The following is a 14,660-nucleotide window of genomic DNA, read 5'->3' as shown; positions in this document are numbered from 1 at the left end:
CCACAGCCGTCTGCCACACACCCGGGGTTCTAGCACTTAGAAGTCATAGTGTTTCACTGAGAATTAGCTATAGTAATTTAAAAATGTTCATATTAAATTAAAATTATGTTCGAAACAGGGCTCTCCTAGAGAGCAACACTCTTTGGATTGGATGCCCCCCCCCCACCAAATATGAGCCATCGCCCCGTCTGCCTTCCCCCTCTGCACGCCACTGCAATTGGTATATTTGTTAAAAGAAGGCTTTGTAACTCATGTTACATCAGTGTGTGAAATTTCTTGAAGTAAAGATTCAGTAACTTCTTCTGCTTTAGCATCTTCGCAGCTTTGTAGGATTGTCTCGAGGACATCAGCGAAAATTAAGGGGAAGTACATCTAGGACTGAACCCAGGAAGCACTTCATTATGTAAAGAGTTGTGGGCCTTTGGAACAGACTAGCAAGACATGGAGTTGAGGAGCAGAAACCTTGACAAACTTTTAGAAAAATCTGGATCTATTAGCTAAACAAAACGGGTGACAAATAGACTGAATAGTCTCCTCTCCTTTGTCAAGTTTCTTATGTTCCTGTGTTCTTTCCTACAATCAATTAATACAATAGTTTCATTTTCATTTCTGGAGAAATCCATAACTTCAAATACACCCTTCTGGGTTTGGATGGCCCTAATGCAGGGCAGCTGGTGCTCTAGCTTTATCCAAGTCCTATGATAGGCTGAAAGTTTTCATTTCGCAAGAAGTACCAAATCACATTTAGGTCAGATTGCTAACCACTGACTCATGGTTCTGCCCTGTTAAAATGTTTTAGAGTTCTTTTCAAATTCACTAGTCCTATTTTTTCTACACACCCCATTATGCCTTACACCCATGCTCTGGGCAACATGACTCTGAACTGAATTAAATGGGTAAGACTCTTATTTGCTGGAGTCCTTCTACCTATTTCTGGTCTACATCTATAATTTGGTAAATTGTAAATTTAAAATGTACTTTAATGGACTGGAGACTCACCCAGCTGTCAACCAATGCCAAGCATGTTCTTGAGACTCTTTTAAATATGGAAAGGAAGGTCCAGGAAGAAAGCAGACCAGACATGGAGTCCACTGTTTCTTACTGTTGTGAGAATAAATTATATATTGATGACTAGACAAACTGAGGGGCACCTGAATGGTCAAGCTGTGTGGTTCAGTGGATCTCTCATGGATTAAAGCAGATCTTCCTCTTATTTGAGGAGGTTTGACTTTGACAACTCTACTTTTCCTACCCCATCCCATAGATATGTGTTTAGTTAAGCGAAAATTACAAATTAGTGATGTGTGGAAACCACAGATGGAGTGGCACCCTCTGTAAGGTTTGTTCCTGCTTTGTGCCCATTGTCTTCCCATGACCATAAGATGGATTAACTTGGTTGGAGACAGTTATGTTACACTTGACCAGCAGTTAAGCAGCAGTTAAACTATTGATAATGTACGTTTTTTATAAAAAGTAAGTCCATATAAGCCAGAAATGAATTAAGTGGGTTAGAATATGGAATTAAAAAATCCCATATCCTAAAATATCAGTGAGAGGAATTTCAGGGTTTATTCTACTTGTGTGGTGCCTGTTTATCCTGCGTACCCGACAGAAGCTGCAACCAATAGCAATTGAAATCACTCCTACTCGTCACTCATTGCGTTTATTAAAATTAAGGCACCTCTGGATTGGATGAAAAAGTTGAACAACACCCTGACAGAACATTCCAGAAAAACAAATTCTACCTAATAAAATGCATTCACAAGCTGACCAGGAAACGGATAAACTTATCCTGAGAAGGAGGATCAACCTAAAATTTTAACCTTTGATTTGTAGCTTAACCTTAACGATAAATAAAACAAAGTTAGAAATTTGGTAATTGCTGAAGACTGCTTGCTACATAAATACCAAATGCCAAAATGTAAGTCGCTGCCAAAGAAACACTCTTTGTTTGACTCGTTTTTCTTCTTTTCTTTTCTTGCTCTTCTTTGGTCTGTGCTTTAATGATGTAATCCTCATTTTTATGGATGCTTAATTTAGTGCTTCAGAAGTGTAACTTAGTAATATTTAATATGATTTCCTATAATTACTGCATAGAGTTTTTGACTTAAAAAAATCTTCTGAAGAACAAAGATAAAGAAAGTAACAAATAATTGTTCAGTAAAAGAAACGCATGGATTAACATACAAAAAACACATTTGAATGTCATATTTTTTCCAGTTGTTTGTAACACAAACTGTCAATATATCGTAGCACACTGGGCAACGTATCAATGTTAGAAATAAAACCTTTATGGAATGTATGACTCATCCTTTTAAAATCTTAGTTAGTTTACTACAAGAATAAAGTTATTATTAATAGGTTTCATGTAAAGAGCCATGCATGGAATTTCTCAGTTTTAATATTTGTGGTTCATTAAAGCATTTTTAGTGGTCCTTCCTCTTAGTGTATTCTATAGACAGGAGAGTAGATTGAAAACATGTCTTTAATTCTGAGTTTTATGTTTGGCAACAGCAAATTCAACAATGGAGAAATGTCTCTTGCAACTGGTTGAAGTAACCAAGAGCAAGAAAGAGGGAGATGAGCAGTTTCATCAAAGATTTTTTGGAATGACTGAAAGGAACAACAGCCTGCTGGCTGAAATTAATAAGAACCAGCAAGAGGGAACCCATCAGCTTCATCAAGTGAATCTTGGAATAGATGAAATAAAGAAGAAACAGCAAGAGGAAACACTTCAGCGTCAGCAACAGTATATAGAAATGAAAGCTGAGCAAAAAGAGATTTTAAATGTCCTACACCACCTACAGCGTGAAAGAAGACCACAGGTCACAAATGAAGAGGTTCCCAGCGTCAGCACGAAACCTGTGGAAGATTCCAGTGCTTCAGGTTTGTTTATCAAAATGGAGATAGCAGACTTGATCCACACCTCATATTGCATAACATGAAATCATTGGCCAGCCCAGTAAGAGACACACATACTCACAAACACACTGAGGACTATTCTATACAGGGGGTGCCAATACCCACCACAGGCTTTTTTGACCAAACTCTTCATTACAACTCAACTCAATACACAATACTCTTCATTGTACAGAACATGATGTTCATGACAAAAGTAAACTCTTTAGATTTTAATATGGTGCAGATTGATAACACAAATTCAGGGTCAACCAATCTTAAATTGAAAACTAGTATATCATTTGAGTTGTTTAGGCTTACCCTGTATTATCCTTCTTTGTTTCCTGTTCCACAACAAGAAAGAAACAAAATGAACAAAGTTCATAGTAATACTTTTTCAATGCACAACTAGGGTATGAAAATCCAAAAAAACAAACCAAAGAAACAAGTGTTCAAAAGCTGTACCTCATTCAGCAACATATCGGTCCTCAAAATTTTCTGGTGTCATGTAATTTTAATGTTATATATAACTGACACACAGGCTACTGTGCACACATTATGTTTTTGGGATGCTCCTCATATTTGAACTACTAGTCCTTATTGTTTTTTAAAGCTTGTTCTACTCTATAGTTGTTAAATTAACCAAAGGACTTCAGCACGTCAGTTGTGGTTGTTAACGGCATAAAATGAATGAATGTATGGAAGATAAATAGCGGGCGGCACGGTGGCGCAGTGGTAGCGCTGCTGTCGCACAGTTAGGAGAGCTGGGTTCGCTTCCCGGGTCCTCCCTGCATGGAGTTTGCATGTTCTCCCCGCGTCTGCGTGGGTTTCCTCCCACAGTCCAAAGACATGCAGGTTAGGTGGATTGGCAATTCTAAATTGGCCCTAGTATGTGCTTGGTGTGTTTGTGTGTGTCCTGCGGTGGGCTGGCACCCTGCCCAGGATTGGTTCCTGCCTTGTGCCCTGGGATTGGCTCCAGCAGACCCCTGTGTTCAGATTCAGCGGGTTGGAAAATGGATGAAAGATAAATATTTTATCTTTTACTGTAACTCAATTGTTGACTTTAGATAGAGCAGGGGTGGGCAAAGTCATTCCTGGAGGGCCGCAGTGGCTGCAGGTTTTTGTTCCAACCCAATTGCTTAATAAAAAGCACTTATTGCTCTAGAAACATCTTCTGCTTCATTTTAGTTGTCTCCCTCATTAAGATTTTGAACCCTTATTGCTTATTTAAGTCTTAAACAGCTGCATTCTCGGTTTTTAATTGCTCCTTATTAGCAATAAGATGCAAATGACAAAAGAAACCAGCAGTTATCCATTTTGCTTGTTACCCTTTACACCTGTGTGTATTTATCGTGCACTATTTGGTTTAATTAAATACTTGGAGGAAAGAGAAAAGAAAAAAAGTGAAGGACTGAGAATTACCCATCCATTTTACACTTCAAAGTATTTGGATGATATCCTTAGACTGGAAAAAAATCTAGGATACGAGAATGACTTGACATAGCAGAGTTAAAGCACTAACAAGCCATGAAATGTAATTATTGGCAAGGATTGTTTTCTAATTAAGCAACTGGGTTGGAACAAAAACCCACGGCCACTGCGGCCCTCCAGGAGTGACTTTGCCCACCCCTGCTTTAGATCATTGTCTTTCCAGCCATCTTCTCTTTACAGTTTTCACAGCATTAACATTTTAAGTAATAAACAGGTGTTGGACTTCCACATCCATTGAGCCATTTATTCTCTATGTTGAGTTTGGTGTCACTTGCTGTGTAAGGGGCTTTTGCTTTGTAGCGCATATCATTTGAACAGCATGCTTTGCTGCTTACTGGCTAATTGCATGCATACTTTGTATGTGTGGTTTGATGAATTTGCTAAATATGTGTCTTTATATTTTGCAGGTAATTATATTCCAGAAGAGAACACAGAAAATGACAAAATGGAGAAAACAGGTACAAAACTCATGCTTCATCATTCCTCATGAGCTCTATAGCTTCATGCAGTCTTTCTGAGCTCAGATGGCAAAGCTAACAATGTATTAAAAAAATGACGTATATTCAATAACACAGGTCATCCACTTCTTCCTAAACATACAGATATGTCCTCCTTTTTGTTTTCAGTGTTAGGTTAAACAAAAGCTTTCAATCCACCATCTCTGAAATATCCATATACAGTATTAGAGGACCAAAAATAAAAGGTAACCCCAATAAAACTCAGCATCTTGCAAAACTACTCATACTCGATAGTCAGAAGATGCCAGACAAAAAAAAAACCTTAAGTAATTTCCAAGCATTTGTAAGTAATTCTTATAAACACAATAAAATAATTTTAAATTTCAAATTGTGTGGTTCCCCAAGTTTAAATGTGGCACATAAAATGTGCACAGGTGGACTGCAGAGCAATATTAAACAACTGTTACATTTGCTTTTACAGCTGTTACTTTTATTTGTATCGTGTTTTTTACGTGACCTTCTGTTATGCTGTTACGTAGAATATACAGAATAAATGTCTTGTTCTAATACTAACACTCATGGCCTGTGCTAGTTTGAAATTTATGCCAACAGATATTGGGCTAGCGGCCAAAGAATTGACATACATCCTATTGGGTTATCAGTTCAGCCCTGCTGCTGACTAACTATATCAGGGGTCACTAAGTCCGGTCCTGGAGGGCCACCGTGGCTGCAGGTTTTCATTCTAACCCCTTTTTTAATGAGTGCCCTGTTTGTGCAGAAACTTTTAAGAGTCCTGTTTGTACGATTCTCCCTATCAACTGGAATGATCTCTGCACAAATTCCAGTATGATTAGTAAAGAAAAGCTATACTCCTACCAAGATTATTATAGTTTTGCCTTTTTATATTTGGTTTTTTTTTCTATATTTTTACTGACCTTACCTGGAAATTCAGTTTACTTTTAGTTTTCCTTCATCGCATATTTTTAGTTTTAGTTTAGTTTTTTATTTCACAAAGACATTTCTATTTTATTTTTATATCTCTTAGTTTCAGTTTTAGTTTTAGTAATTATGGTCTGGTTAAAGAGCTACTATAGAGTTTAGTTTTGTGTCACAATCAGATAGAACTGTACACTTAACGGGTCTGGATACAAATTTAATGTTAGTGGATGTCTACTACACTACAAGGTTTACTATCTGGTTTAGTTTTTGTCTAACAAAAACAAGCATAATCAAAACCAGATACTGAATATGAACAATGTTACACAATTTTTAAAATATTTTCTATGTCATTTGTGCTGAAAAAATCTGCGCTGACTGTTGGCACTTTTTATCTTTTCCTTTTATTGCCCAGAATGGGCCAATTTGTAATGAACTTTAAGGTTTGAGGGTTTTTTATTCAAAATATCTACAGCACACAACATATCGCTTTTTATTTCACATACTTTGCGTATTCAACTCGCTCTGTCACTGTAAATGCTGTGTGAACACCCACCCTCCGTCACTATCTGTCGTTCACTGGCACTATATGAAGTGGGTGGCTCGTGGTGGATGACTTTCTGTTTTAGAGTTAAAACTTGCAAGGGTTAAAGACAAAACAAAAACTAAAAATATTTTTAGTAAATTATTATTTTATTTCAGTTAGTCTTTCCAGCTTTCCTCCGGGCGCTCTGGTTTCCTCCCACAGTCCAAAGACATGCAGGTTCAGTGGATTGATGATTCTAAATTTTCCATAGTGTGTGCTTGGTGTGTTTGTGTGTGTCCTGCGGTGGGTTGGCACCCTGCCCGGGATTGGTTCCTGCCTTGTGCCCTGTGTTGGCTGGGATTGGCTCCAGCAGACCCCTGTGACCCTGTGTTCGGATTCAGCGGGTTGGAAAATGGATGGATGGATGGATAGTCTTTCCAGCTACTTTAATAGTTTCGTTTAGTTTTAGTTTTTCATTTCAGTTTTATTAATTACTAGCAAAATACCCGCGCTTCGCAGCGGAGAAGTAGTGTGTTAAAGAGGTTATGAAAAAAAAAAAGGAAACATTTTAAAAATAACGTAACATGATTGTCAATGTAATTGTGTTGTCATTGTTATGAGTGTTGCTGTCTTTTATATATATAATATACACACACACACACACATAAACATATATATACATATTCATATATATATACATATCTACATATACACATATCTACATATACATACGTATATACACATATACACATCCACATAAACATATATATACATATACAAATTTACATATCTACATATATATATATATAGACATACATATATACATACATACATTCACATATATATATATATATATATATATATATATATATATATATATAATATAAATATACTGTATATATACATATGTACTTATTGGCTCCTGTATTTAGGATATAGCAGGTTGGATAATGGACGGATGGACATTTGTATGCATAGCCCTATTTGCCCGTTTTCGTTTTTTTTCTTTGTTCAGTAATATTTCAGCAAACCCGGAGCTTGTCAGTTCAAATCCTGGTACTGACACCACTGTGTGACCCTGAGGAAGTCACTTCACCTGCCTGTGCTGCAAAAAACAAAAGTAATGTAACAAATTGTACCTCAGATGTTGTAAGTTGGTGGAATAAAGGCATAAGTAAAATAGATAAATATGTATTATACACATAGGAACTATTCATTTATTTTCAGTTAAGTCATCTGCAGCAAACTTTTATAAATGAGGGTTTCTCCTTTTTAGATAGTGCAAACTGTTTCTTCTTCATTGACGTTTTCTCTTGGAGAGCTTTTTTCATTTCATTGAAAATGAAAGCAGCAGCTGCCAAAATATGTAGCTTTCTTATTAATTTTTCAACATTGTGTAAAATAAATGTATAAAGTAACATAAAAGGTTTAAATACTGGTTATCATTTTACACTAAAATATTACAAAAGAGATACAAAAAAAGTAAAATGGATATGTTGTTTTTCTTTAAGGAGATTAAATATTACTGAAGAAAGAAAAAAAAAATTAAACAGCCAAATGGGGCTATGCATACGAACTTAAAAGGTTTAAATAAAACAGAAATATATATTTTATTTTTACTTGCTTAACTTGTGGAGGGTGTATCCTGTAGCAAAGCCCTAACTTTTTTCGTGAAAGCCCGTTTCAGTAAATAAGTCTTAAAAACAGGTGTAAAGATACTGACAATAAGCTACGCAAACCTAGGAAGACATGGAATCGTTTAAATCAAATATCATTACATCTTCCTTTCTTAAAGAGAAGTAAGGCAGTACTTATAAGCTTACATATTTATATATAGACATACATATACTGTATATATACATATATATCTGAAGCCGTGCAAGCACACTCTTGAGAATGCAACGTATAGTTGTACAGAAGAAAAGCAATCTTGCCTCAAATGAATGGCAACCTTTTGTAGGTCTATGAACTTAATTTAAACTTTAGGTTTACACGGTGCTTTCTTTCCGAAGTACCTGCACTCATGAATATGTCTGTATGTGTCAGTCGGTCAAATCCACGCGCTTCGCACCGGCGAAGTACCGCTTTTAAATTTTTATTAAGAAGAAAATAAAACGTTTTTAAATTGAGGGAAAATATACTAATAACAGTTTGTTAAGGATCTGTTTTTTTGTGAAGCTGCCTTTACTCGAGTGATCACTTCGACCTGACTTGGTGGCCAAGTATAAGCGTTACCTCGTAGGTAACCACCCATACAATCAGATTGTGAATCAGACTACGAATGCCGTGAATGTAATTACACACTCACTGCACTTTCTTACGGTAATCGAACCTCGGACGTCAGCGATAGAGGGGCTTAGCAGCGGTGAAGTATTGCTTTTAAATTTTAATTAAGAACAAAAGAAAATCTCAGAGGTTCGATTCCCGAAAGGGAGTGAAGTGAATGTCCGGTTACCTACTAGGTAACGCTTATGGTTGGACAGCAAGTGACGTAACATCAGCCACGGTGCCTTCAGTTGTGAGAAGCAGATCATAGAATGATTGAAAATAGTTTTGCATTTACCTTTTTAGTAAAAGGCGAGCTTTTAAGGCTGAGAAATCACCCCATAAATTCACACGTTTAATTGCACATGTGTTAATATGTATGGTTACACAGTATTAAAAGACAGTGAACAACGTCAGTTACCTTTGTTCCCGCGTTTGATAAAAGGCGAGCTTTTAAGCCTGAGAAATCACCCCGTAAATGCACACGTTTAATTGCACATGTGTTAATATGTATGCTTACACAGTATTAAAAGACAGTCAAAAATTAACGTCATTTACCTTCGTTCCCGCGTTTGACTCGTGCTGTAAATCTCTTCCTTGTTTTTAGTTCACGTGATTACGTAGGAGGCGTGATGACGCGATACGTGACTCCGCCTCCTCCATTAGAGTATATGGACAAAAAATATGTTCCAGTTATGACCATTACGCGTAGAATTTTTTTGTAAGTAAGCTGTAAGGAATGAGCCTGCCAAATTTCAGCCTTCCACCTACACGGGAAGTTTGAGAATTAGTGATGAGTCAGTCAGTCAGTCAGTCAGTCAGTCAGTCAGTCAGTCAGTGAGTCAGTGAGGGCTTTGCCTTTTATTAATATGTATAGATTTTATTTCAGTTTATGATAGTTTCAGTTATAAATAATAGTTTCAGTTTTGATTTCAGTTTTTGTTAACTATAATAACCTTGACTCCTACAGAACTACCTCAACTGGACAGACCATTGCACCAGAATCCTCAACTCCCCAAGAAAAGTCCTTTACTGCCAGCTAAGATCAATTCAGAGAACCACAAAATAAGCAGAAGAATTAGTTTAATTACACTCTCAAGCCCTACCTTAAAAAAAGGGTTGGACCATCATCACTTTGCTGGGAGACCACATCCATTTATTACCTTCTGTGGTGCTATGTAATTCATTAGGCAGCAACTGATACTGCAACCAACTACCTCTGACATGAGTTGGACAAAAGAAAGAAAGAAAGAATTGAGATTTGTGGACACTGCCTGCGAAAAGAACTTCCTAGCCCTATTGCCAAAGTATCTATGGTTCAAGGGTTGGACTCCTCAACAACCTGAGAACATGTGGATAATGCTGAAGAGTGCCTTCTTGTTTATAACAGCTGCAGAGATTTTATTCAACCTTCTATTGGCTAAAATTTAAAAGATAAATATATTTATTTTTACTCCCAGGTCATTTATGAAATATATGATGAGCTAGAGAATAGCAGGTCTTTGAAGCCTGTTGGAAGAAATGAAGATACATTTACCACAGTAACTACAGAGAGAACCCAGATGAATGCTGAGTAATTTGGTATATGAAACCAGTGATTAAACCATTTTAAACATCGATGTTGTCAGTTCAGTCCTCACCTCACTGGGACTTGTAATGTGCTCCAGTTATAACAAATGCATGCAAACCATTGTAATTTATTGCTGCATTCGTAAAGCACTTTGAGATGTTGTTCAATATGAAAAGATGCTGTATAAAATAAAGATTTAATAGATCTTCTCACTGTACGTATATTTTAACTTGTTTCAGACAGTGACACTGATGATGAAGGAACAGGTGGTGTGACTTCTACTAATGAAAGACAAACTCTGCCATCTCAGACTACCAGGAAAAGTTTCATCCTCAGAATATCAGGTTAGTGCAGGGATTTTTTCTACATAATAATATTTCATTTTTTTTACATACTAGGGGGCTTTGCTCCCTGCTCGCTTCGCTTTCCCACCCCAACTGCCCACCCCTACCTTGGCCAGCCACTTCGCATCTTTTCCGCTCGTGTTGTGAAGAGGGGGGCTGAATGCACCTCAAGGAGATACGGTCACTACTCTGAAACACCCTCTTAAACGGTGATACAACGGGAAACAAATACAGGTTTTTTTTTACCTCCTCTTTGCTCGATCAGCTGCTGGCTTGCTGCTGCTGCTGCCCTCCCGCGTTATCTGCACGCGCTGCTCTTTCTTTTTCACTTAGTTGTTGACGTGTCATCTAGAAAGTATTTATAAGAGCTGAGAGCACAGGATGTGTGTCTGATAAAAGCCTTTACATTACTGAGATGTCACGGTTAGATGCCTGTGATCTTATTTGAAAATGATTGTAAGTAGGGCGTGACTTGAAAGAATCTCATGTTAAAAGTCCCTGTGAGACTGTCTGAGGACAACAACAATCTCATCTTTTAATTCTCGCGGATACGCCTCTTCATTGGGAAGAAACATTACTTTTCCCTGATGGAAACACAAATTAGATGATCTACAAGTCTCTGATTTAAAGTTTAAATCCACACAATATATTCGATTTCTTTTCGCTGCTCCGTTATTTCACCGAGTAATAATTTCCGTTTGTTTGCGCTAATGTGATCTCACGGGACTTTAAAGTGTCTTTCCTAGAACGTCACATCTCGTCCCATGTTTTTTTTTAATAATAGAGAGACAGGATATTGAACATTACATGTTATTTTTATATATTTGGCAATGGCTCTTTGTTTACATATAAATTTGTTAGAATTGGAGTATCAATAAAAAACAAGCCATGGAGATGGTTTAGCACAATAGAGTTTAAACAGCCCTGGTCTTCCAGAGGCAGTGAAATAAGCAAAATACAAGCCAAATGGCTTTGTTAAGTGTCACCACACTACTTCTGAAACTGTATAGGATGTACCCAGATATGCGAGAATTTTTGTTTTATTATGACTGCATATAGACATCCCAACCTCAAAAAATTGATGCCAAGGAGTGGGTGGTAATCCTTCCCATGAGAAACTTGAAGAGTAAGGATTGATTTCTGGGAAACTATGGACCATTTGCAGAGGTCTGAGAGGAAATGCAGATTTCCAGAATATTCTGAGACGTCTGTTGTATATCATTTATATGATTTGCTTAACTTGTATGCTGAACAAAAATTTGGGGAGTAATGCGCATTGAGTACAGAGTCAGAAGGTGACTAGAAGTGAGAAATAGAGGATGAAAGGAGTGTGTTGTGTGGTTCTTGTGAGTGTAAAAGTGGGCAACCACTCCACCTGGTAGACAGACATACAGATGACTATCCTTGTGTCAGCTTTTGTGTCGGAATAATATAAAAATATACCTTAATGGGGATCATAATCAGTAATAGCAAAGTCCTAGTTCTGATAAACTAAGCAGCTCAACCAAGAAAGTACCCTATAATATCATAAACTTCCTTAGCAAAATGCCAGTTTATGAAATGGTACAATGGTAAGTCAGTCCGCTTCAGTTACAGTACATCATGCCGTTGCAAACCTCTGTTCACCAGATATGCCCAACCTCGCTCTTTTTTTGTGCTTCTTGTTGCCTTTCTTTACCAGGCATTCCAGCCTTGTTGTGGACACCAAATGGCATGACCCCCGGATATACTGTATGTCACATGGTTTATATCTAACGCTGGCCACTTGCCTTTGTTCATCAGACAGCCCTGTCCTCTTGTGGACGTTGTATGACATTACGCTAGGCGGACAGACATCACTTTATGTATAGAGAGGGAGATGTGGGATTGTCAGTTAAATAAGAAGCAGATTGATTCATTCATTGATTCATTGAATCCCAAGGCTCCCAATATCTTGAGTGTCAAAAGTACATTCACAAAAATGAGGCACACACACAACTAACCCTAAAAGGCAGATTCCATATGCAAAGTATATAGAAAATGTTGAAATGTTCATTTATGCTCTTTGATTTTAATAGTTACTTAAAGAACTAAAAGAATTGTTTTGTTTTGTTTTTTGTGCCAGGTAACATGATAAATCTTAAGGAAGATTCACAGTCAGCAATAATTAAAAAACTCTTGAGGAAACACAAACTTCCTGTTATCTGTAAGAAAACGAAAGGAGTCTTCCACAAAAGTATAATCTCAAAACCAGGTAATCGAGCCAGTGGAATGAAAATAAAATAAGTTATAACTTAAATGAAGTGCAAGGGCTCAGAATGGGATGTAATTGTTTTTGATCCTTTTCTCAATTGTGGATCAGAATCAGAATCAGAATTAGAAATCACATACATTTGCCAAGTATGCACACATACAAGGAATTTGACTCCGGTTTTGATGACTCTCCAAGTATAAGTTAGCATAATCAACATACAAACAACTGAGATAAAAAAATAAACAAGGGAGAGAATGAAAAAAAAAAATATATATTAATATATATATACTGTATATATATATATATACAGAGCATTCAGAAAGTATTCACAGCGCATCACTTTTTCCACATTTTGTTATGTTACAGCCTTATTCCAAAATGGATTAAATTCATTTTTTTCCTCAGAATTCTACACACAACACCCCATAATGACAACGTGAAAAAAGTTTACTTGAGGTTTTTGCAAATTTATTAAAAATCAAAAAACTGAGAAATCCCATGTGCATAAGTATTCACAGCCTTTGCTCAATACTTTGTTGATGCACCTTTGGCAGCAATTACAGCCTCAAGTCTTTTTGAATATGATGCCACAAGCTTGGCACACCTATCCTTGGCCAGTTTCGCCCATTCCTCTTTGCAGCACCTCTCTAGCTCCATCAGGTTGAATGGGAAGCGTCGGTGCACAGCCATTTTAAGATCTCTCCAGAGATGTTCAATCAGAATCAAGTCTGGGCTCTGGCTGGGCCACTCAAGGACATTCACAGAGTTGTCCTGAAGCCACTCCTTTGATATCTTGGCTGTGTGCTTAGGGTCGTTGTCCTGCTGAAAGATGAACCGTCACCCCAGTCTGAGGTCAAGAGCGCTCTGGAGCAGGTTTTCATCCAGGATGTCTCTGTACGTTGCTGCAGTCATCTTTCCCTTTATCCTGACTAGTCTCCCAGTCCCTGCCGCTGAAAAACATCCCCACAGCATGATGCTGCCACCACCATGCTTCACTGTAGGAATGGTGCCAGGTTTCCTCCAAACGTGATGCCTGGCATTCACACCAAAGAGTTCAATCTTTGTCTCATCAGACCAGAGAATTTCTTTCTCATGGTCTGAGAGTCCTTCAGGTGCCTTTTGGCAAACTCCAGGCGGGCTGCCATGTGCCTTTTACTAAGGAGTGACTTCCGTCTGGCCACTCTACCATACAGGCCTGATTGGTGGATTGCTGCAGAGATGGTTGTCCTTCTGGAAGGTTCTCCTCTCTCCACAGAGGACCTCTGGAGCTCTGACAGAGTGACCATCGGGTTCTTGGTCACCTCCCTGACTAAGGCCCTTCTACCCCGATCACTCAGTTTAGATGGCCGGCCAGCTCTAGGAAAAGTCCTGGTGGTTTCAAACTTCTTCCACTTATGGATGATGGAGGCCACTGTGCTCATTGGGACCATCAAAGCAGCAGAAATTTTTCTGTAACCTTCCTCAGATTTGTGCCTCAAGACAATCCTGTCTCGGAGGTCTACAGACAATTCCTTTGACTTCATGCTTGGTTTGTGCTCTGACATGAACTGTCAACTGTGGGACCTTATATAGACAGGTGTGTGCCTTTCCAAATCCTGTCCAGTCAACTGAATTTACCACAGGTGGACTCCAATTAAGCTGCAGAAACATCTCAAGGATGATGAGGGGAAACAGGATGGACCTGAGCTCAATTTCGAGCTTCACGGCAAAGGTTGTGAATACTTATGTACATGTGCTTTCTCAATTTTTTTATTTTTAACAAATTTGCAAAAACCTCAAGTAAACTTTTTTTACGTTGTCATTATGGGGTGTTGTGTGTAGAATTCTGAGGAAAAAAATGAATTTAATCCATTTTGGAATAAGGCTTTAACATAACAAAATGTGGAAAAAGTGATGCGCTGTGAATACTTTCCAGATGCACTGTGTATATATATATATA

The 14,660-nt window shown here is 37.7% G+C and overlaps 1 protein-coding gene across 3 annotated transcripts in view; it reads left to right on the top strand.

Annotated features, from left to right (window-relative positions):
- Positions 1 to 2,521: 2,521 nt before the first annotated feature.
- The window catches only part of LOC127529834 (uncharacterized), a 325,899-nt gene continuing 313,760 nt past the window's right edge, over positions 2,522 to 14,660 (top strand). For all 3 annotated transcript variants that reach the window (XM_051934802.1, XM_051934800.1, XM_051934801.1), the window contains exon 1: positions 2,522 to 2,886. In XM_051934802.1, the coding sequence (XP_051790762.1) occupies positions 2,788 to 2,886 (99 nt within the window). In that variant the 5' untranslated portion in view covers positions 2,522 to 2,787. The remainder of the gene's footprint in view (positions 2,887 to 14,660) is intronic.

Source organism: Erpetoichthys calabaricus, chromosome 12 (genome assembly GCF_900747795.2).
Source record: "Erpetoichthys calabaricus chromosome 12, fErpCal1.3, whole genome shotgun sequence".
NCBI classification, from domain to species: Eukaryota; Metazoa; Chordata; class Cladistia; order Polypteriformes; family Polypteridae; genus Erpetoichthys; species Erpetoichthys calabaricus.
The sequence above is the reverse complement of the archived record's forward strand: the minus strand, read 5'-3'. Positions and strand labels throughout refer to the sequence as shown.